The sequence below is a fragment of the Typopeltis vanoorti genome, chromosome 12 (genome assembly GCF_054136105.1).
Source record: "Typopeltis vanoorti isolate ZY-2024b chromosome 12, IOZ_Tvanoo_1.0, whole genome shotgun sequence".
NCBI classification, from domain to species: Eukaryota; Metazoa; Arthropoda; class Arachnida; order Uropygi; family Thelyphonidae; genus Typopeltis; species Typopeltis vanoorti.
Window position 1 is genome coordinate 94,031,540 of NC_143560.1, and position 23,438 is coordinate 94,054,977.

Here is a 23,438-nt window from a genome sequence, read left to right on the forward strand (position 1 = left end):
TGCCAAGGCCTTTGACAGGATACCACATGGAATTCTAATCAGTAAATTGCAGCATATGGGAATGGACATAGGGTTGGTGAGATGGATAGGAGGGTGGTTGACGGAGAGATATCAGAGAGTGGTTTACTCAGGAGTAGAGTCTACAAGACGGCCTGTGACTAGTGGTGTACCACAAGGATCTGTTCTTGGACCACTGCTGTTTAATTTGTTCATAAATGATATAGGAAAGGATCTGAGAGGAACAGTTCATTTGTTTGCGGATGATGCGAAGTTGGGTAGGGCAATAGTGAATGCAGATGACGTCAAAATTTTGCAGGATGACTTGGATAGATTGGAGGTCTGGGCTAGGGAGAATGGATGTCAATTTAATGTGGCAAAATGTAAGGTTATGCATTTTGGGGTGAAAAGATGGGAGGCAGTTTACTGCATTGGTGGAACCATGCTCCAGGAAATTGATGAGGCACGAGATTTAGGAGTGTCGGTGGATAAGGAATTGAAATTTAGGGGACACATTGCAAAAGTGGCCAAATCAGCTCATCAAATCACTTGGTTGCTGAAGAATACGTTGACAAGCAGAGACAAGCAGGTTATTGTTCCTCTGTATCGAGCCTTGATAAGACCTCATCTCGACTACTGTGCTCAGATTTGGTCACCTAGGTTTCTTCTTGATGGGGAGGAGGTGGAGAGGATCCAGAGGCGAGTGACCAAGATGATAGCAGGTCTGTGGAATGAACCATATGAGAACAGGTTGAGGATTTGTGGGTTGCAAAAATTGGTTGATAGGCGGAGGAGGGGAGATATGATTGAGACATTCAAATTACTGAAGGGTTTCTATAAAATTAATTCAGAAGATATTTTTGAGAACAGGGCTGGTTGTGGGAGGACTAGGGGACATCCATGGAAACTGGCCAAAAGTGTGGTTAGTAAAGGTGTTAGAGCTGGGTTCTTTACTTTTAGAGTAGTGAATGAGTGGAATGCGCTCCCTGAGTCTGTGGTGGATGCTGTGACAGTGAATGAGTTTAAGGCGAGGTATGATAGATACTGTATGAATGTCGAATAGTTGTGATGAAAATGATTTGGGGCCTCCCTCGATCAGTCTAATGACTCCCTGGAGTTGCCCGTAATAATAATAATAATAATAATAATAATTATTGAAAAAAAAAAAAAGAGAAAGAAAAAAAAAACAAATTGAAAACAAGAACCAAACTTCGGAGCCTCAGTGGCAAACTGAAGAAGATACTGATTGATTTAGCTAGAGAGGTATGTGGTGAAGTTGTCTGCAAGGATAGAAAAATAAGAACACCATGGTGGACTTAAAGAACAGTCCTGGAAAAGAAGAAAGCATACCAAACGTTTCTAGCAAATAAGTTGGCAGATGCTTATAAGAATACTAAGAAAAATGTAAAAGAGCTAAGCTATGTGTAAAAGTAACTAAACAAAAGTCATGGGAAGACTTTGGTATGGAAAATAAATATCAGGAAGGTGGCAAAATGTTCTGGAGGTTATTGAAGAAGCTCAGAAATGGAGGAAAGAGTACTGTAAAAGGAATCAAAGATGATAAGGGCAACATGAAAAACTGAAGAGAAGGATATCCTAGAGATTACTTTGAAAGACTGTTAAACGAAAAGAAGCTATGACAAAACCATACTAGAACATTTTCAAGAGAAATGTGAAGTACTTGAGGCAGAAAGTCATCAAAAAACTTCAAATGGAGAAAGGCAGCTGGAGTAAATGATATTCGACTAGAAATGCTTAAGTATGGAGGTATAAAGGTTCTGCAGTGGCTACATTGCATAATTCAGAGGACCTGGTCAATAATAATATTGAGGAGAAGGACAATGATCTGTACATCATTGTCCTCCAATTCTAAAATCAGGCCTGATATCAGAATTGAAGATGTCAAACTTAGTTCTTGCTTTATGCAGATGATAATGTACTCCTAAAGACATCTAGTACAAGTCTCCAGAATTCACTGACTAAACTGAATAATAGGTTGAATTCCCAATGATTGGAGTAGAGCTCTCATAGTATCCATTTATAAAAAGTGAAATAAAACTGAATGTGAGAATTAGAGAGGAATTTCTCTACTAAATGTTCCAGTTTCTCTACTAAGTGATCACATGCAAACATATGATCTCAGAACAGGGAAGATTCCACTGGAATGGAAAGAATGTATGGTAATTCCATTGCACAAGGGTGGTGAAAAGACTGATGTATGCAACTATCGACCAATTAGAATCTCAGGAGTAGTGGTAAAAATTTGGGAAAAATTGGTTAGGGCTCACATTCAGAAATGGATTGACAGTGAATCTCTACTTTGCAATGAACAACATGGGTTTACTAAGGAAAGGTCATGTTTTAGCAACTTGCTCACATTCTATAACAATGTTAACTTTGAACTAGACAAGGGGAATGGATAAGCCATGATACTTTTGGATTTTGCTTAGGCTTTTGACAGAATACAGAATGGTAGACTGTTTCATAAATTGGAGAATATGGGTTTGGATTATAGAATATTAGCATGAATAAGAGGATGGCTGACTGACAGATAAAACAAAAAGTGGTATATGGGGGATGTGAGTCTGCAAGATTTAAGGTAACCAGTGGTGTACCACAAGGATCAGTGCTTGGTCCACTGTTATTCAATCTGTGCATTACTGATATTGGGAAGGATTTGACAAGTGACATACAGCTATTTGCTGATGATGCAAAGATAGGTAGGGTAATCAGGAATGCTGCTGATATGCAGTACTTGCACAGAATGATTTGAATAGGCTTGAATTGTGGGCATGGAAAATGGGCGACAGTTCAATGTCAGTAAAGTCATTCATTTCAGCGTGATCAGATATCCAATGTCATATTATATTGGTGGAATTGTGTTTGAAGAAACTGATGAGGCTAGGGATCTTGGAGTGTTAGTAGATAGGAAGTTGAAGTTCAGGGGCCCATGTAACAGAGATTGCAAATGCAACTCAAAAGATAATTGCAATGCTGAAAGGAACGTTCACATGTAAAGATATAAGATGTCATTTTGCCTCTTTACAAGGCCTTGATAAGACCTCACTTGAACTATTGTGCACAGGTCTGGTCTCCTGGTTTCCCTTGTGATTCTGATATATTGGAAAGAGTGCAAAGGTGAGTGTTAAAAATGATATCAGGATTGTGGAATAATCATAATGAAGACATTTGAGAATTTGTAGACTGCAGAGACTAGCAAACAGGAGAAAGAGGGGTGATATGATCGAGACTTACAAACTTCTGAAAGGGTCATACAGGATTTCAGTTGATGGAATTTTTTGATTTATGGAGAGTGGGGGAAAGGACAAGAGGGCATCCTTGGAAACTGAGAATGAATGCTGCTAAGAAGAGGGTAAGGGCTAGATTTTTCTCTCATAGGGTGGTGCATGATTGGAATGGATTGCCATTGGATGTAAGTGCAAGCAGTGTGAATGAATTCAAGAATAAGTATGATAGCTGGTGCATGTAGCATGTGGCCACCCTTGAGTATCTGCCCTGGAGGTTTCTCTTAATAATAATACTTGAAAAGAGGTTGAGAAAGATTATGGAAAAGAAACTTGGAGAAGGACAAGCTGAGTTCAGACCAAAAATACGTTGTCAAGATCAGATTTTCACTATAAGACAAATAGTTGAGAAATTGTGGGAATATGACAAGGATCTGTACTTAAGTTTTGTAGAGCTGGAAAAGGCATACAAGATGCCCAGAAAAAAGTTTTTCGAAACAACACAATTATATGGGGGGGGGGGGGGGTGAATGGAACATTATGCACAATAATACACAGCCTATATTTAAGTTGTCAGTCAGCAGTTAGAATTGAAGGAAATACAGGAAAATGGTTTTATGTAAAATCAGGGATAAGACAAGGATGCACATTCTCTCCACTCAATGGAACCTTAATGCACAGCAATATATATTCTATATTTAACCCGGTGTTAGTAAGGTGGAGTGTCACAGATCCCAAAGATTTTAAATTGGCTATAACTTTTTAAAAACGCATGGCAGTGAGTCATGCCTCAGTATAGCTTCCCCTTAACCCACTATGCGATGCCACAGATGATGATAGTGAAATTGATTCAGAATTAGTCAGTAACCATGAGTCTGATACAGAACAAGACTGTGAGGAAGAATCTTCAGAGGAAAAATCCAAAGAGAATCCACTAATATTGATTAAAAATATATGGATTTCTATAATACATTACATTATTTGGGCGGGTCTGTGGGACCCCACCTTACCACTTTTGTTACATTTTCCCACCTCACCAGCGCTGGGTTAAGATGTCAGTCAGCAGTGAGAATTGAAGGAAATACAGGAAGGTTTCATGTAAAATTAGGGGTAAGACAAGTACATTATCTCCACTCAATGGAACATTATGCATGGCAATACATAGTCTATATTTATGTTGTTAGTCAGCAGTTAGAATTGAAGAAAATACAGGAAAATGGTTTCATGTAAAAGGATGCACATTATCTCCACTCCTATTCATCTATATGAATTACATTATGAAAGAAAGCAGCAGCATCAGGCCTGATATTAGAACTGGAGATGTCAATCTTAGTTCTTGCTTTATACAGATGATGATATACTCCTAAACACATCTAGTGCAAATCTCCAGAATTCACTAACTAAATTGAATAACAGCTGCAACAAATTTGGCATGAAAATCAGAAAATAAAAAGACCAAAACTATGAAGATATGTAGAAGCATAGAAAACTTCAGCTGCATTCTGAATGGAGATTCTAAAGAACAAGTAAAATATTTCAGCTATTTAGGCACAGTTTTTAGTGAAGATGGCAGGTTAAATCTGGAAATAGACAACAGAATAAGTAAAGCTGGTATGGTGGGTAGCCAGCTGAATAAATTTATATGGAATAAGAGAGACATTAGCCAAAACAGCAAACTAGCAGCATACAAAACAATATTCAAACCAATTTTATGTTATGGATCTGAGAGTTGAGTAAGTAATAAAGCACTTGATCAAAGACTAGAGACCATAGATGTGAAGGTTCTTAAGAAATTAGGGGAGTGAACTGATGGCATCAATGGCAGAATGATATTAAAAAACAACTTGACATTGTTATGTCAAGTTCCTTTGTCAACAGAGCTAATTTAAGGTGATATCGCCACTTATGAGTGAAGAATGGTTAGCAAAACAGGTGTCAGACAAGATGCCAAGATGGAGGGAAAGAGATCCAGAGAAAGACCAAGGTCTAGGTGGATTGATTCAGTCAGAAGTGCCTTAGAAGCATAGAATTGACATTGGAGATATGACAATATTGGAGTGCTCACAAGTAATAGACTGATTTGGAGGAAAATTGTTGATAGGAAATTAATAATGATGTAAACTTAATCACGTAGTTCTGTCATTGTAACCTGAACATCCCTTTAGGTATATATCAGGTAATTGATGATTAAAATAATGACTGCACTTCCTGGAAGGAGGAAAGTCAATTAAAATATGAATGATGGATAGCCCAACTATAGTTACATATTGCCATGTCATGACCCTCCAACAGAAATAGTTGTATGACCTATGCAGAGCAAGCAAGCAAGGTGTTTTCTTTAATTTTTGGCTTAAGATGGTAGTGCATCTTGGAATAGAGATATGACTGCCACTGTGATAAAAGTTTGTGTTTGATAATCTTTTGGTGCTCAGTGTATCACTGAGTATCATACACTTGGGAAATGAGCTGACCTGGCTGCAGTATCTTCAGCCACATTTCTCATGATTCCAATGTGGCTTGGAAACAGACGCATACATCGAACTGTAGCTTCCATAACTAAGAAAGAAGGTGGTGATGGATTCAAGAGAACCCTGGATGTTTCTGTAGCTCTAGACATTTTATTTCCTGAAAAGAACTTTGTGAGGCTGAATATATTGTGCTCCATTGGTAGCAATGCAGTCTGATGTATTTTAACACAAGCTCTATTGCATACAGCTCTGCTATAAAGTTGTTAGTCTTGGGGATTTGTGCAAATCTAATGCTCTGTGCCAGCTATGTTTTACCATCACTTCTGTGATGGTAAAACACAGCTGGCAAAAGGAAAGCAGCTTTCTTTAGTAAACTGCCTGTGCCATTCTTTGGTGCCATTAATAGAAAAGAGAATTGTTTTTTTAGAGGGGGCAAGGAACTCTGGATTGGGGGTGAATACAAAGATGTTGCTGATGTTTCTGCAAAAAAATCTCCTGAAGTATGTTGGAAATAGAGATGTAGTGTATTGTGCTAAGTATATTGAGTGGATAAATTCATGTTTTATCTTTTAGACTATATTCTTTTTACAAAATGTTTAGTATATCTATATTCAATATTTAGAAAAATCTTGTGGCACTCTACTATGAACATGGTGGTATCCTGTTTAGGAATATCTGTGTTATATAATAACTAAGATATTACATTCAGATTACAGTGACTAGGGAAAGGTAGAAGTAGTTATAGCATTTAATGGTAAACACAAAGATAAACTTCTTGAATGACAGGCAATTTCATGCAGATGATATGGATAAATTTAAAAAGAATTAGAAATTGACTTATTTGTGCATGTGGTCCCACAAAAGGCCCTACTAAGAAAGAAGTGAAAGAATTTTTCAAGTCATTAAAGAAGGCAGCTAATATATTAAAAAAAAAAAAAAGAGTCTAAACAGCAGAGTAGTGAATGAATGGCAAAGAAATATTTAGGAAAAATTTTGAAGAGCAAAGTTTACAATAATAATGGTAAGCATCCACTGAATTTCTGTTCAGGACACATACTAGTCTTCGCTAATACACAAAGATGTGCACAAATTCTCACTGAGAGATGACAAAGTTGACAAACAGATATTCTGGATGTCTATAGTAAATTTTGAAGAATTATTAAATGAGAAATTCCTTATCTACCTTTGTGGCTAACACCTCTAACAAAGTAATTTTGCTACTTAAAACATATTTCATGAGTAAATAAAAAATTCTATTAAAGTCTTGAAAGAAAAAGGTTTACCTTAGAAGTCTGTCCCTTTGCTGCCATTGAAGTCACTAAATAAATGGCTGCATCTTTAGATTTCCAGTGGCTAGATGGATCTTTGGTGTAATTCTGTATCAGGAGGAAAAAAAAAAGTAATGATGTTTAAAATTAATCATTATGTATTCAAAAATAATTGCTAGGAGAAAATTTAATAAAACAAGTGTATGTGGGAGATCAAAAGTATTAGACATAATATGGCATATATTAAAGATGAAATTAATAACATTTAACATAATCTAATGAATGAAAAAAATGCATTTGCCTACTCAATTTAGTTCCTCTATTACATAACTCTGGATTAACCAAGTCATCACTTGAAAATGAAGTACACTTTATTAACTAAAATGTTTAAAATCAACAAATTGATATTTACAATAAACCGATATTTATTTGTAAATAAATATCTACAAAAGCATTCAATTTTGTTCAAACTGAATGATTCAATTTAAACAAAATACTGAGTTCACTAATTAAATCACAAACTAGCTGCCTATTAATAAACCAATATTAATACCAAAGTAAAACATATTAAAATGCTTATTTTAAAGAGGACAGAGAAATGAAGTGGACAAAGTAGACTACTAAAAATAACATGAAGGCCTGAATTAGAAAGAATTGAGGAAGTTAGCAAGTTTGAGTACCTGGGATCCATTATTAATGTGAAGAACTGCTGCTCAGAAGAAGATCAGGAATGGCAAAAACAACAGTCAGAAACTTGTCTAAAATCTGGAAGAATGAATCTATCTGCATGGAAACAAAGTTGAGGATTTTTGGATGCAGTTATTTTTCCAACAGCGACGACTTATGGATATGAGACTTTGAACCTAAAGAAGTCAGATAAGAAAGGGATAGCTGCTTTTGAAATGTGGTGTCACAGAAGGTTGTTGAGGATATATATATATATATATACACACTGAAAGGCACAGAAATGAACAATGCTGTGAAGCACACATTCACAACCCAAAACTGAACAAAAATGATTGCCTAAAACTTTCTCAATTTTGAGACAGATACTCGGTATTCACGTGTTTCTTAATTTGTAATTAATTTTGTACATCTATTAATACAGATGGAGCTATTCTACAGCTGATAGTTCACATAATATCACGTGCTTTCAATTGAATTGTCCTCTTTCTTAATGTTTTCCTATAATTTAGCGAAAAAATTTACAAATAGACATTTAGAACAAATAGTGCTCAACACCTTCCTTACTTGTCTGGCTTCACACTATCACCATTTTCTGCTTCTGAAGTTTTGAAACTGCAACTGAAAAGAAGCTGAATTCACATTGTTGATGTTTACAACATTCAGAAATATGATAGCAGAACTAATTACATCACACTTCAAGTTTTTCAAAAGCTAGCATGAATTGAATACTGCAACAAATATCAGCAACCAACTTCCTATCGACAATTTTTCTCTAAATTAGTCTTCAGCTTAATTAGTCTAAACAGCATCCCATAAAGCTTTGACCCACTCACACAATTGCGAAAAGCTAGGCCTCTTCCTTCTTCCTGATGATGGCATAACCTCAAAATCTGAAGACTGCATCCATCTGTTCCACTACTCCTTCATAAATCCTTAAATAGTTTATTAACACAAACATCTAAAGGTTGAAGCTAACTAGTTAGACCTCCTGGAATTACAGCTAACTGAGTTTTCAATTCCTTGAGTTTATTTTTAGCATCTTCTGTTCTGTGAGAATGAAACTAATCCCATACTAGCAGGGCAGGCTTCTTCAACAGTCTGCCAGAACGCGTAGACCAAATTTGATCTATCCATAACTTCATTCCTCCTCCATCCATCCAGCCTTTTGCGTGAACATGTACAAACTCTTTTAAGCAGTTTTTCTTTGGGTAGCATCTTCCTTTTAAAAATCAACAGCGGCAGCAATTTTGTCCCATCAGCACAGCAGGATAAAACAACCACGTAGTAAGTGTTTTCGTGTCCCCAAATTTTTAGCATTAACACCTTTTGTGCCCTGGAATCTACAGTTTTGTTTGAGGGCACATCAAAAGTCAGGGGAACCTCATCCATGTTTCCTATTTGCGCAAGTACAAAATTTTTTCATTTCCTTGCGTTAATGATGAATCGATGAAATTCAACCATTTTTTCTTCATATTCAGCTGGTATCTTTTAGGATATTTTTGTTTTAGTTAGCATACATAGCTGGTTTCTCTTCATGAATCTTGAACACCATGATGTTGATCCAGTAAAGTTGGTGATCCTTCTGTTAGTGGCTATCGCTTTCGTTTGATGAATAATCATTTTTGTAGACACTGAAAGTCCCGTTTTTCTGTGGTCTAAAATCCAAGCATTCAGTTCTGCCTCAAGTTCTGGCCATTTTGCAGTTCCACTTCGTAAGTTATGTTTACTATGAGTTGCTTTTTTTTTAGATCCTTTTCCTGATTCCGCCAAGTTCTTATGATTTTCTCAGTTGGGGGTGGCCAGAAATGCCTCTCTGCAGCCCTGTTTCCATGTTCTTCAGCATATGCAATCACACGTAGCTTGTATGCAATATTGCAGCAATGCCAATGTTTTTCAGCCATAATTTGCCAAGAAATTTAGAGAAAATTTAATGGCAGAAATTTATCACAGTTCACAACAACCGCGACAACATACGCATCCACTGAACTCTACGTAACTGGAATGTTCTTGCACACCGCAATTAAGCAAGAAAGAAATCACGTAACTCGGAACAGAGAAAATTTCCAGAAATGAAAGTAATAAAAATTCTGAGTATCGACATATAAGATGCACCCTGTTTTTTCAGACCTATTTTCAAAGAAAAAAAAAGTGCGTCTTATACACCAGCAAATAAGTTATATACACAATCTAATAAACAAGCTTAGATGTTGAATGTTATTCATAACTTATTTTAATGATATTACAACACCGAACCAACTAATTTTTAAAAAAGATGTTTAGTAACTGGCTTTCAAACTAACATCTTCTGTACATTTAACACACGGCAATGAAAGATGCTGGTTTGAAATCCATAAAAATATAAGTCAGTTAATAAACATTTTTTTTATAAATTAATTGGTTCAGTGTTGTAATACTGTAAAAATAAGTTATCAAAACTATTATATACACATAAGCCAGCAACAAACATGACTGGTGCTGGCCATTTCATTACATCGAAGCATCATCAGATGAGTAAAGCAGAAACTGTGAGCCAGTTGCATGGCCTTTTTGTACAGTGTTAGGAGTTTGGTTAGTTTGAGAGTATTAGGGAATTGGGCTGAACTGAGAATACAGGGGAATAATTTATTTTGTTCAATTGCCATGAAAATAGTAAATAGGGTCTTTTTGTGTTTATGGCATACTTGGTGGATCTTACTGCTAGCGATTCAGAACAATGTAATTGGGATTCATTTTCTTCGAAATCGATGATGACAACCTTTTGGATTTGAGGAGTATGTTTAGATTGTATTGCATGCAAGGATATTTTGGTAATAGGATTTTGTTTTTTCTGGTATGTTTTTGTTTTTCTTTGTGATTTCAAAGTTTTCAATTAGGTGAGATTTGATGGAAAAAATAGTGAAACCAATATAACAAGTGTTGCATCCTGACTGGCAATTGAACTTGTACATTATATTATGGCATAGTAATAGTTATTATAGTTCTATGTTTTACTAGATTTTGTAGTTTTTTTTGTTTGTAGTGAAGACAATTCTGTAATCTGAATATTTGTTTTATGGCTTTATAGATATTTTGAACATATGGGTTTAAAGCTATATGTGTGGTGTTATGTGGCTTTGAAAAGAAGACATGATTTTGGGCTGAGTGAATAGCATAGTCTATAAGAACGCAGAGCATTGACGAGAGATGATATCATTCAGAAGAGTAATTTCTGGTTTAAAGAAGTGTCTGATGAATATTTGTAAGTGTTAATGAATTAATATGACAGGTTTTGACACAGTAAGGGTGACACAGGAGGTCAAATGCAAATGATTTCCAATGTTTCTAGTATTCTTTAGTACTGATATGATGATTCAATCTAATGATGGCCAAATTCAAGAAGGTCATGATTTTATTTCTTCATATTCAACTGACAATTTTAATCTGAGGCTAAAGGTGTTGGATGAATGGGCTAACTGTTGTATAGTATTGGCGTTACAGATGCACAGTACACCATCCACATATCGACCATGATAAGCGATGTCAATCGGTAGAGAGGGGAATAAGAATTGTTTCTATATGGGCAAGAAAAGGTCATCAAGTATACAACTAATGTTCTGGCCCATTAGAAGACCGAACATTTCTTTGTAAAGTTGGTCATTGCATTTAAAATAATTTGGTGAAATTATTAATCTTATTAGAAATAGGATATCTGTAGGAGATAATTTTGTATGTTTCTATAAGGTTTGGTTATTTATAAGCAGGGTGTAGACAATGTCAAGGATTTTGAGCACATCAACATTTGTATATAAGATGAAGTATCTAAAGAAGAAAGAATATTCTTGGGAGATATGGTAGTTTGCTTGATATGTTGGAAAAGTTGATCAGTATTTATCATAAATTTTGAATATTTTAATAATGGCTTTAGTAGAAGCACAATAAATTTAGATAAGGGAGCCTATTGTGGTATGCTTGTATGAAATTATGGAATGTGTAGGATAGCCTGGTTTGGTATCTTAACTTGTACCAAAATAGTGGAGGAATAGTTTCTATGAGAAGTAATTATTTTTTATTTTTATTTTATTTTTATAGCATGTGAAAGTCATGGTTGGAGATTTTGTGTAGGAATTATTTTACTATTTATATCTTTTTGAAAAACATGTCTTTGTTTGGTTTCACTTTCTAGCTTAGTCTGGGCTTCAATGATATATTCTTTTCTAGGGAAAGTTTTTCTGGCAGGATAGCAAAATTTAGACCTTTATTTAATACTTCTATTTCGTCCAGAGACAGCGTACAATTAGATAAATTTATAAATGAACTAAAGGAGTTATGCTTACTTTCTTTGGGCACAGAGAAAGTAAGGGTAGGGGGAGGAATATAAGATGTGCTAATTTATATTGATGAATTTGTAAGACCTTTCCATTTTTCAAAAATTATTACATTCTTCTATAATGCAGGAAACACTATTAATTAATGATTGTAATTTACTGGAGAAATTCTGCCATTCTTTGGGACCTAAAACATAATTTAGCTGATTATTCCTATGAATATAGTTACATGTTTCTGTTTTAACACTGTCTATAGCTAAGTGCTTATTTTATGAGAGATACTGACGCATGGTAGCAATTTTTTTTTTATTACCAGGGATGGATTTATTTCCTTGTATTTTTGCAAATTTTGGTATGGGATGATGGGAAAGGCATTTCTTCAAAAATTGTATATGTTAAAATTATGTTGGCATAGTGAAGTTTGCATTGGTTTATGAATGTAACCCATGAGGAATGGCAAACTCATAGAAATGTATTTTTAGAGAATTTGTGTAAGAGATCGGGGTGAAAACTTTTATGTTAAAATTAATCACATATGGTATATGTTAATTTCACTTTCAGGTGAAGTAGTTACATTCAAATTAGTTAGGAACTAATCTGTTATAAAAAAAAACAGAAAAAAAAATCTGACATGCTGTTTACTCATTCGTTAACTGCATTTAATAACAAATTTAATTATTGGTAAGAGAGTAGCAACACTAGAGACTGTTTCTACACACAGTATCAGATAGTATTTCACTATGTGAGGGTAATTTCTCCAAAGCACATGTCTGTGTGCTTTGGAGAAATCCTCCAAGATTTTGCAGAACCTTAGGGTTCTGTAAAACACAGTTTAAGAAATAATGTTCTAAATGCATCAATCTATCTACATCTTGGTCTTGAATTGTCTTTTTTTCCTGCCATTCAGACAAACATGTTTTGCAACAACTCTTCCTCTCTCCTATTTTGTTTAACTGACTATACCATCTTAGATTACTTCTGATCAAATTAACATTGTCCAGATCCTCACTAATATCTTCATTTTGAATTATTCTGCTACCAAGGACTTTTCATTTAAATGTTTTCATAAATAATTCAATGCTTTTTCATTTAAAGGACCATACCAGCTTTCTATTTTTATCCAAAATCTATCACACGATAAACTGTTTATCACTTGATAACAGTTTATGCAAGCATACTTGATTAGGGATTGAACTGATGCCTTTTGTTCAATGCTTAATCTTTCTTAGAACTTTCATATCTGTGATCTCTAGTCTTTGATCAAGTGTTTTATTTCTAACCCAACTCTCAGATCCATCCGTTAAAATTGGTTTGAACACTGACCTGTATGCAGCTTACTGTTTTGACTAATTTCTCTCCTATTCCATATATTCAGTTGACTTCTGACTAAATTTATTCTGTCATCTATTTTCATGTTTGTCATCGTGCTAAAAATTGTTCCTAAATAACTGAAATATTTTACTAGTTCTATTAGTTCTCTACTCATGATGAAGCCAATGTTTTCAACATTCCTGCTATAATTTAAATAGTTTTTGTTGCCATTTTTCATGCCTGTTTATTATAGCAGTTATTCAATTTAGTTCAAATTTGTACTGGATTTAATTATTAATATAATATCTGCATAAAATAAAGAATAGAGCTGCTTATCTCCACTTTTGATATCAGATTTCATATCACCCTTCACAACATAATCCATGTAGATGATGAATAACAGTGGAGATAGCACACACTGTCTTACACCAAACCATTTTTTCATGCCACCTTCAATTCTAACTGCTGATAGTCTATGTTGAAGTTATGTACTGTTCTTGTATAATGCCCTGTTCATATCCTCTAACTGTTGTGTTTATTTTGAACAGCTTTTCCTTAACATCATGAAGACAATGTTTTCATATGCTTTTCCAGATCTACAAAATAAATACAAATCCTTGTTATATTCAGATGACTTCTCTATTTGTTTTAAAGTGAAAATCATCCTGCAGCTCCTACCTGACCAGAAAACAGCTTGTTCTTCCATAAGTTACAGTTTCACAAATTTTCTTAGATGCTTCTTAAATATGCTTGCATAAATATTACCTGGAACACTAAGCAGGGCAATTTCTCTAATTCTCATATAGTTTTATTTTCCATTTTATAGACTGATAGTAAACTATTTCAATTGTCTGGAATTTGACCAGGCCTCCTGAAATTGCAGCCCACTGTTACACTTGTATACTCCATATTTGTTTATTTTTCTGATCAAATATCATCTACTCCAGCTTCCTCTACATTTCAGTTTTTTTTTTTTTTTTTTAATCTCACATCAGTTATTAATGTAGAAACACTACCCACTCTCCAAACCCACAAGCTGTATGTCTGAATACTGCTGTGGATAAGGATGTTTATGATTGTCTTGAGACAGAATATTAATTTCATCATCTAGTGTGAGACCACTTTCCCACTTAATGGCAGCCTGAAATGGCTCAAAAAAAGAGTTCCATGTTTGGCCTCTAGAACAGGCTTTCTCGGCTATGTAAAAAAAATAAAAAATATGAATATATAAAATTAAGGATTTCCCCCATTTTTATCAATTATATACATATATTTTGTATTTTTTTTTTTAATTTATTTTTACATAGTCTCAAAACTTTTCTCTGGAGACCAAATACAAAACTTTTCCAAGCCACTTCAGGCGAATGAAATTCACCTCACATCTAAATGTACTATTGATTTACACAATAACTTTTTGAAGGTATGAATAACATAAAAAAAAAAAAAAAACCTACCATCTAGAATCCTTATCTCTTGTTTTTATGTCGTCATCTGAATTTTTTTTTTTTTTTTTTTTTTTTTTTTTTTTTTTTTTTTTTTTTTTACAGTACTCTTTCCTCCATTTCTAAGCTTAATCTTCCATTACCTCCAAAAGCTGTATGACTCTCTTTAAAATCTTTGGTCATATTTTTCTTTTCAACCTGATATTCAATTTCATCCCACTCAAAACTAAATGTTGATCATTTCCTATTTCAAATCCTGTATATACTCTTGCATCTGGAACCAGCATGATGATATTGCTACCAAATAACAGTGAGACGTCGTAATTCTTGTATCTTCTCTCAATGTGAATTAGTAGATATCTTTATGTTGCAACACAGTACTGTATTAGTAATGACCAGTCCATATTTTGAGCAGAAATCCAGCAGGTACATAACATTAGTGGATTTCTTTTTTTTTCCCAAAAATTTCTACAGTGGCAAACAAATCAATCAAAGAAGCCGAATTTTCATCAAGTTTTTGGTTTTTGAATTTTGGTTTACAATTTTCAGTTTTTGTCCACTATTTTGGTGAGTACTGTATATTTTAAGTGTCTCTATGATGTTTATTAATAGTGTTGTGTGTTTTTAATAGTATAAACAAGTTGACATTCATTAGTGTTTTATTCATTATGTGTAGCTATAAAATGGATACACCTCCAAGAACATGTTCAAAAATATGTCCACTTCCTCAGCAGACATCTATGAATCCAAGACAAATTGCAAATGAGTGTGTATTGGTTTGGGTACTGTTAATGTGATTTCAAAGAGGTTTAGGGAGACAGGTACCCTTTCTCCTGACAGAAAAGGAAAACAGCAAAAAGAAAAAAAGAAGAAGAAGAAAACTACACTTATGTAAGATTGTTTACTAGTTAGGAAAAGCAAAATTGATCCAAGATTGTCTGCTGTAGACTTAATTAGACTTGGTAGCCAGTGGGATTAATGTTTCTGACATGAGGATTGTTGGAAGAGGAAGGACTGCCCATAGACTAAAAAAGAAACAACTGTTGACAAAGTCTATGCACAAAAAGAGGTTCCAACAGGGAAAAGTATACAAAGATTGGACTGCTGATAAGTGGAAGAAGGTCGTATTCTCATTTGAGAATATGACCTTCTTTGTCACTACTGTATGTGCCGAACAATGATTAAATTCTTTGATTTTTTGAAAGAACCTTCTGTGGGATTGTAGGCACACATTACACATGCCTCATTGTCCAACTCCCCATTTTTATGTTTGCCTGCATCTCTACTTAATACTGCTCATGTTTAATGTTTAATACTATACCCACTCTTATTTTCTCTGATCATTATTGTTGTAGCTGCTATACAGAAGAAAGTCCTGTTTTTGTCTTTGTTTCAATAACACCAATTATGTTGACATGGTACTTCTTTAATTCTTCTGTGAGTTCTTTTCCATTGATACTTCTTAAATTGACTGTCGTACTGGCTCCCCTAAGCCAGTTCAACAATGATATTCTATCAAATGTTTATCATTATTTTCTATGGACAAACGTTAATGAAGGTCAGTATGCAATGCTGCTAATTGTACAGTTATGCATTTGGAATGAGGACACTGCAGACAATATCATACTAATTGAAATTTACTGCAAGTAGTTGATGAAGTTAGAGACAATGGTGGACAATGAGAGGTTAGAGATCACACTGCCAGGGTGGTAAAAGTTACCACATATGCTGAAACACTAGAAGTAAGGAAGTTATTCTCCCTCTTTATAAAGCTTCGATAAGACCACATCTGGAATAATATGATCAGATGCAATCTTGGTTGCCTACTACTGAACTTGACTGTTTCCTTATCTCCATGGAATCAATGTGCACTGTCATGTCTGAAAACATTAGTCCAGACTAAACAATGTGATCTTACAGGTTTGAGAAATGGGAAGATTAAAGGATATATGACATAAAATACACATGATAGTATGAAGATCTTATAGTACATATACAAGGGAAATTTTACAGCTCATAGCAGGTGGAATTAGAACTCTGACAGCTGAGAAAGGACATGGTCAGGAAACATGCGAGGTACAGGTTCTTCTCACGGTATGTAGTACATGAATGGCAAACTGTCAGCAGGCACCATGTGCCTTTGGTGAATGTTTAAAGAGAAGTATGATAAGTGACATTACATGAATTATAGAGGATCCTCTTTTGATGCATCTGACTCCACAGAGGTAATACCTACATAATAATGCATTGTATAGGCAAAAGCAAACTGGTTTGTATTTCTGTAGGAGGAGTCTGATGTTCTCACAGTGCATGTGAGAACATCAGACATCAGAGCATCGAGAAATATGAAGATTAAATATATGATTTTGATTAATGAAAATTTGTCAGGATTTATGTCTGGTATGAAAAAAATTGCATTTAGTTACTAAAATGAACTTTGTTTGTGAGTATCCTTTGGTGTCTTCTTTGCTATTACCTTTGCAATATAAGGGGACAATCACATTAGATGTGATTCTGTAAACTACTTTACCTGATGATATGTTTGATCTTTCAAATTTCCTTTTCATTTTGATGGTCTCTCTCTCTCAGCTATGCTTTCTAATTAACAGAGAAATCTTTATTGGAGATTTTTTCACTTGGTTATACTATAAATTAAAGATACCAAGAAATTATATATATACTTGGTTTAATCCTTTATCCAAGTGTAAACAAACAAAGTTTGCACCTGAAGTATTTTCAGGATTGGAGCCAACTCGTGATAAAGGTGGCATGACTTCACATCACTTGCCTTAGTATCCCATAATGCAAAGCACATCTCCTTGCATACGTGCATAATGCTATGCATTATATGAAGGGTCACTACCCAGGCCTGTTTCAAGCTTTATTGGCGTCTCTTCAGTTGGAGCCAGACCCAGAGGTGATACCAAGGTTGAAGTAATGCAGAAGTCATATTTTCATATATGAGTTGCCAAAAGGTGTCACACCTTATTATTAAATTATGATTAGTGAAAGATTGTTGGAAGATTTTTTCACTTGGTTATACTATAAATTAAAGATATCAAGAAATTATATACTTAGTTTAATCCTTTATCCAAGCGTAAGCAAACAAAGTTTGGCCTGAAGTATTTTCAGAACTGGGATTTAGAGAAATCTTTACTTTCTGACATATTTCTTATATTTGAAAATATCTGGACAAGGCCATTAAAGGCAATTTGCCTTATGTTGGAGGCTTCTTCTTTGAGTGTATATGCTCTCCTATCGAAGGTCAGTGACCACCTTGACAAATTTTGAGTGATCTTCAGTCATTCTGAACAGTCTTCCAGAGCTCATGTCAGTCAACTGTGTAATGTCTTCCAGCCAAGATCTTTATCTTCCTTGTCCTCTTCTTCCATTTATTTAACCCTTTATAATCAATTGAAGTATCTTATATTTTTCATTACGAAGCAAGTGACCAAGATATGCAGTTTTTCTTGTTTTTATGGTATCTAAAAGTTCACATGATTTTCTCATTTGTTGCAGTGCTTCTTGATTGGACGTTTCTGCTGTCCATGGGATTTTTAACATTCATCTGTATAACCACATCTCAAAGGCTTAAAAGTTATTTAAAATCTATATTGTCTTCAAGGTCCAAGTTTCTGCACTGTAGCAGTACAGACCATACATAGCATTTAAACATGCATATTTGAAGCTCTAATTTTAAATTGCGGTTACACAATGTTGATTTCACCAGGAGAAAATTTTTTTCTTGCATTTTCAATTCTAACTTTAATTTCCATTTTTGGGTTGCATTCTTCATTTAATTAGCAAACCAAGATATTTAAATTTTGCCTCTATTTGTTTCCCATTTAAAGAAAGTGCTGAATTAAAAATTGATTTCTTGCTTATGACCAGGAATTTAGTTTTGGTGATATTTATTCTTAATCCTATTTTTTCACTCTCTTCATTCACTAGTTTGAGAAGATTTTGAATATTCAAGATCCTGAATATTGTCATCCAGGAGAGCTGTGTCATCAGCATATCAGATGTTAATGATGAATCCACCATTTATATTAATTCTTTCTTCTCTTCCCTTTAAGATTTTTTAAATATGGTTTCTGAGTATATGTTAAAAAGGAGAGGTAACAGCACACGTCTTTGTCTTCCTCCTCTTTTGATGTTAATGGAGTCTGAAATAATATCATCAACAGATGCATTTTTTTCCAATATAAGTTTTCAATGACCCTGATGTCTTTACCATCTAATCCAATTCTTTTTAATAATTCAATCATTTTATTGTGTTGGACTTTGTCAAATGCTTTCTCGAAGTCGATGAAGCAAATGAATACTTCCTTGTTTTGGTCACTACATTTTTGGAATAAGATGTGAGAACAGAAAAGAGATTCTCTCATTCCCAAACTGTTTCTAAAGCTGAACTGAGTATCACTGATGGTATCTTCACATTTTCTGTATATTCTTTTTTGAATTATTTGAGAACATATGGCTCATTATACTGATCATTCTATGGTTATTACAAGTTTTGGCATTTACATTTTTAGGTAGCCAAATGTCAACCTCACCTTCTCGTGATCCATCCTGTTTTAAAAATACAAACAAGGCACTGGTGACTGAGTATGGGCTAACATACTCAACCTAATGGAGTAAATGCTGTTAGATCTGCCTGTCCAGAGGCGTTAGGTAGCAGCCCTACCACTGGACTCACCCAGTGACCCAGTAACCTGTCCTGGGTTACTACTCATCCAAGAAAAAGCCGGACGGACTATCAGGGAAATGACCACATAATAAAGATTGCAACATGGAATGTGAGAAGCATTGCACACAAAGAAGTACTTGATAAACAACTAAACCAAGCTAACATAAAGATATATATAGTAACAGAAACAAAGAAAAACAAAAAGGAACGAAAGAAACAAACAACTATATACAAACACAACAGGGCTAAACGTATCAGCTCAAATGATAATGCCCTAACCATTGAACTAAACAACACTTTCTCAGCCAATGGCCACAAAAAAATCCAAAAAAAAAAAAAAAATATTGACACCAGTTAACCACAATCCCCTTCACAACAAGGATTATTCTAAATCCATCACCATTCCATACATCCGAGGCACCTCGAAAAAAATTACCAAAATCCTAAAAAGACATAACTTGACCTCTTGTTACAGACCATATAAAAAATTGGCATCCCTTATTTGCCCACTAAAGACCAAACACCTCCCTTAGACCTACCTGGTGTATACCAGGTCCCTTGCAGCTGTAAGCTGTTCTATTTTGGCCAAACAGGCAGGACAGCGAATATCAGAATTTCAGAACACAAGGACTACATCCGTTTTTACCAGTACAGCCACTTTGGTCTTGCCGACCATGCTCTGGATACTCGCCACAGAATACAGTGGAAGAAAGCCATGGTTACACACCATAGTAAATTCAAATTTGAAAGGCTATTCATGGAATCAGCCTCAGCCCTAAGAAACATGCCAAACCGCAACAAATTTGGTTGCATGAGACTCCCCAAATTTGGGAGACTTACTTCAGAAGACCTACAGCCCAATGGCCGAGAATACGTACATAGCCCACTAGAGGGTAACATCAGGACTTTTAGGAGAAACAACAGCTTCCTGCTTCGTCCTCAGTTACTGTGTGTAGTGCCTGCATGCACGTGTCTTTATTTTAAGTTCCTGTGAAAATGGCAATGTGACATTGCCGAAATATTGGAATATAGATTAAAGTTTAATTTATATCATTTGTAAATTTCTTAAGTAATTTAATAAGCATGTAATCAAAATGATTGTAGACCGTGCGATTTTGTCATTTATAATATGAGAATAATGAACTCAGTGTTTAAACACAAGGAAATACATAAATAATCTCTTGGTCAGCCAAAGGATACAAATCAGTAATTGACTACATTATCGCAAATTTTAAATTAGCAGAGTTAATTTTACACCTAAGAGCATATCGAGGCTTTGAAATAAACTAATCATTATATGCTATCAATAAAAATTCGATTTAAACCAAAGTGGCTAAAAACACATAAAACTAAAAATTCTTACCAGCCAAGCTACAAAATTTCTTCATTACAGGATCCCCAAGTTAGACAACAATATCAAAAATGCACAAACTTAAAAACAGAAACCACACAAGAATCAAGTAACATAGAAGATGAATGGGAAAATTTGAAACAAATTCTCACAAAAGCAGCAACAGAAATCTTAGGAATAAAGCACAAATGAATTAGAAAAAGAGGACTACAAGACTGGAACAAAGAAATAGAAAATATACTAAAAACAAACAAAAAAAAAAAAGACAATTACCAGAAATAGCTAAATTCCAAAACAATATAAACAGAAAATAGAATATAAAAGAAACAATGCAATTACAAACCGAGAAGGAAAAAACATAGAGAGAGATGGAACAATTTTGTAACAGAACTAGAATTTATTTATTTAAGAACTAGAACTAGGATTTATTTAAGCCACAACCCAAAACCTATAAAGTAATAAAATACAGGAATAAAGAAATAAAAGAAAAGATAAAAATACAAACTATTTCCAAAATCCCTGGACAGATGAGCACAATGAAATAAATTTTATAAAACAAAGAATGACCTAACAGAAAATATCACAATGTTAGAACTGGAAAAAACAAAAACAAAAAACAATAAAGATGAAAAATAGGAAAATACAATATAAATACAGAACTATATAAAAATGCAGGTGAAAAATTTAATGAAAGACTTCTGAAATTTTTAATATGGTTTGGATGTCTGGAAAAACTAACTCTTGGAAGAAAAGCACTGGTTATCCCAATCTATAAAAAAAGGAAATAAACAAGATTGCAATAACTATAAGGGAATTAGTCTGCTTAATTTAGGATATAAAATATATGCAGGAATATTAAAAGAAAAGCTAAGCGGTTTTGTAGAGGACACACTACTAGAAGAACAAAATGGTTTCCGAAAAGGCTGATCCTGCATAGATCCAATTTTTACTCTAAAATTATTAATAGAAAAGAGAAGAGAATTTCAATAAGAAACACGTGGCATTTATTGATTATGAAAAAGCCTTTGACAAAATTAGTAGACAAAAATTGTTTAAAATATTAACTGATTTAAATATACCAAACCAACTCTTACAACTCATTCAAGAAATATATACAGGAAATAAATTAGCAATTAAATTAGAACACATCTCAGAATGGAAAGATACATCAAGAGGAGTACGACAAGGATGTACCCTCTCAACCTCTGCTTTTCAATATATATATAAATAAAATTATAACAATCTGGAAACAGTATAACTCATTTGGTATACAAATAACTCCATAAATGAAGATAGATACACTACTATTTGCATATGATCAAATAGTATTAGCTATTAGCTACATAAGAAGATGATTTATAAAGATCATTAAAACCATTAAATGATATCTCAAAACAATATAATATCAGAACCTTCAGAACACACGCAATTTACAGACAAAAAATACTAGTTGTGGTGGGCAGTAGATGGCATTGATGGAGATGATTCGTAGTAGAGGTTCAGCGTAGTGGTTGAGACAGTTGTAGGTGTCCTCCTGTGACGAGTCTTCGGACTCCTTGGAGGTGTCAGGAATAATACTACTAATAATAATATGATAATATCTAAAGAAAAAACATAAATAATGACATTCAAAGGAGAAAACCCAATAAGAAATAAAATAGTGATAGATAATAAAATATTAGAACAAGTAAATACTTTCAGATACTTGGGATGTGATTTATCATACGAAGAAGAAAAAGACAGACATGAAAATATCAAACTTCGTCAAAGTAAATGGCATAATAAATAATATACGGAGGCTGTTCAGTAAGTTATAAGACTACATTTATACAGAAAGCAGATTACCTTTAATCGTCATCATTTACATGGTCTTTTTCGAAGTAACTACAATGAGATGCGATGCATTTGTCCCAACGTTGCGTCCACTTCTTAAACACATGTGAAAGTCCGTTTTTTGAGAGTTCTTTCAAAACTGCCTCCGCAGCTTTTACACATGCTTTGTTGCTTTTGAAATGGTGTCCTCTCAGTGGTTTCTTGAGCTGAGAAAACAGCCAGAAATCGCACGGTGTGAGATCAGGACTGTATGGAGGGTGTGGTAGGATATCTATGTTGTTCTTCTGCAAAACGTCCACTACACCACCAGCAATATGTGGCCTTGCATTATCGTGGTGCAATAAAAACCATTCTTCAGCAATGGACGCTTCCGTTTGATGTGCTGTACCATTGTCCGTAAAACATCTGCATAGTATGAGCCGTTTACAGTATTCCCGGTTTCTACAGCATGATGGCAAACAATGCCTTCATAGTCAAAAAACATTATGGTCATAACTTTACGAGCCGATTTTACAGTGCTTGCTTTTTTGGGGGTAGGCGACGACGGATGCTTCCATTCACTGCTTTGTTGTTTCATTGTAGGGTTATAGTGATACTGCTGCAATGATGCGTTTTAAGAAGTTGTCACCTTCTTGTTCCAGTCTTTTTTTCCATTCTGTGCACACATCCACTCGATGCTGCATTTGCTCCAGTGTCAAGAGTTTGGGAATCCATCGGGTGCAAACACGTTTCAGTCCCAAATGTTCAGCCACGATTGAGTGAACACTTCCCACAGAAATATTCAGGACAACATGTAGCTGGCGTACTGTAATTCTGCGATCCTCCTTGATGATAATCGCTGC

General features: G+C 34.5%; 1 protein-coding gene across 1 annotated transcript in view; it reads right to left on the reverse strand.

Moving 5' to 3' along the window:
* Cse1 (chromosome segregation 1) overlaps window positions 1-23,438 on the reverse strand; it is a 439,186-nt gene that overhangs the window by 152,605 nt on the left and 263,143 nt on the right. The window contains exon 13 of the mRNA XM_090402147.1: window positions 6,994-7,086. Coding sequence (XP_090258273.1) covers window positions 6,994-7,086 — 93 coding nt within the window. The remainder of the gene's footprint in view (window positions 1-6,993; window positions 7,087-23,438) is intronic.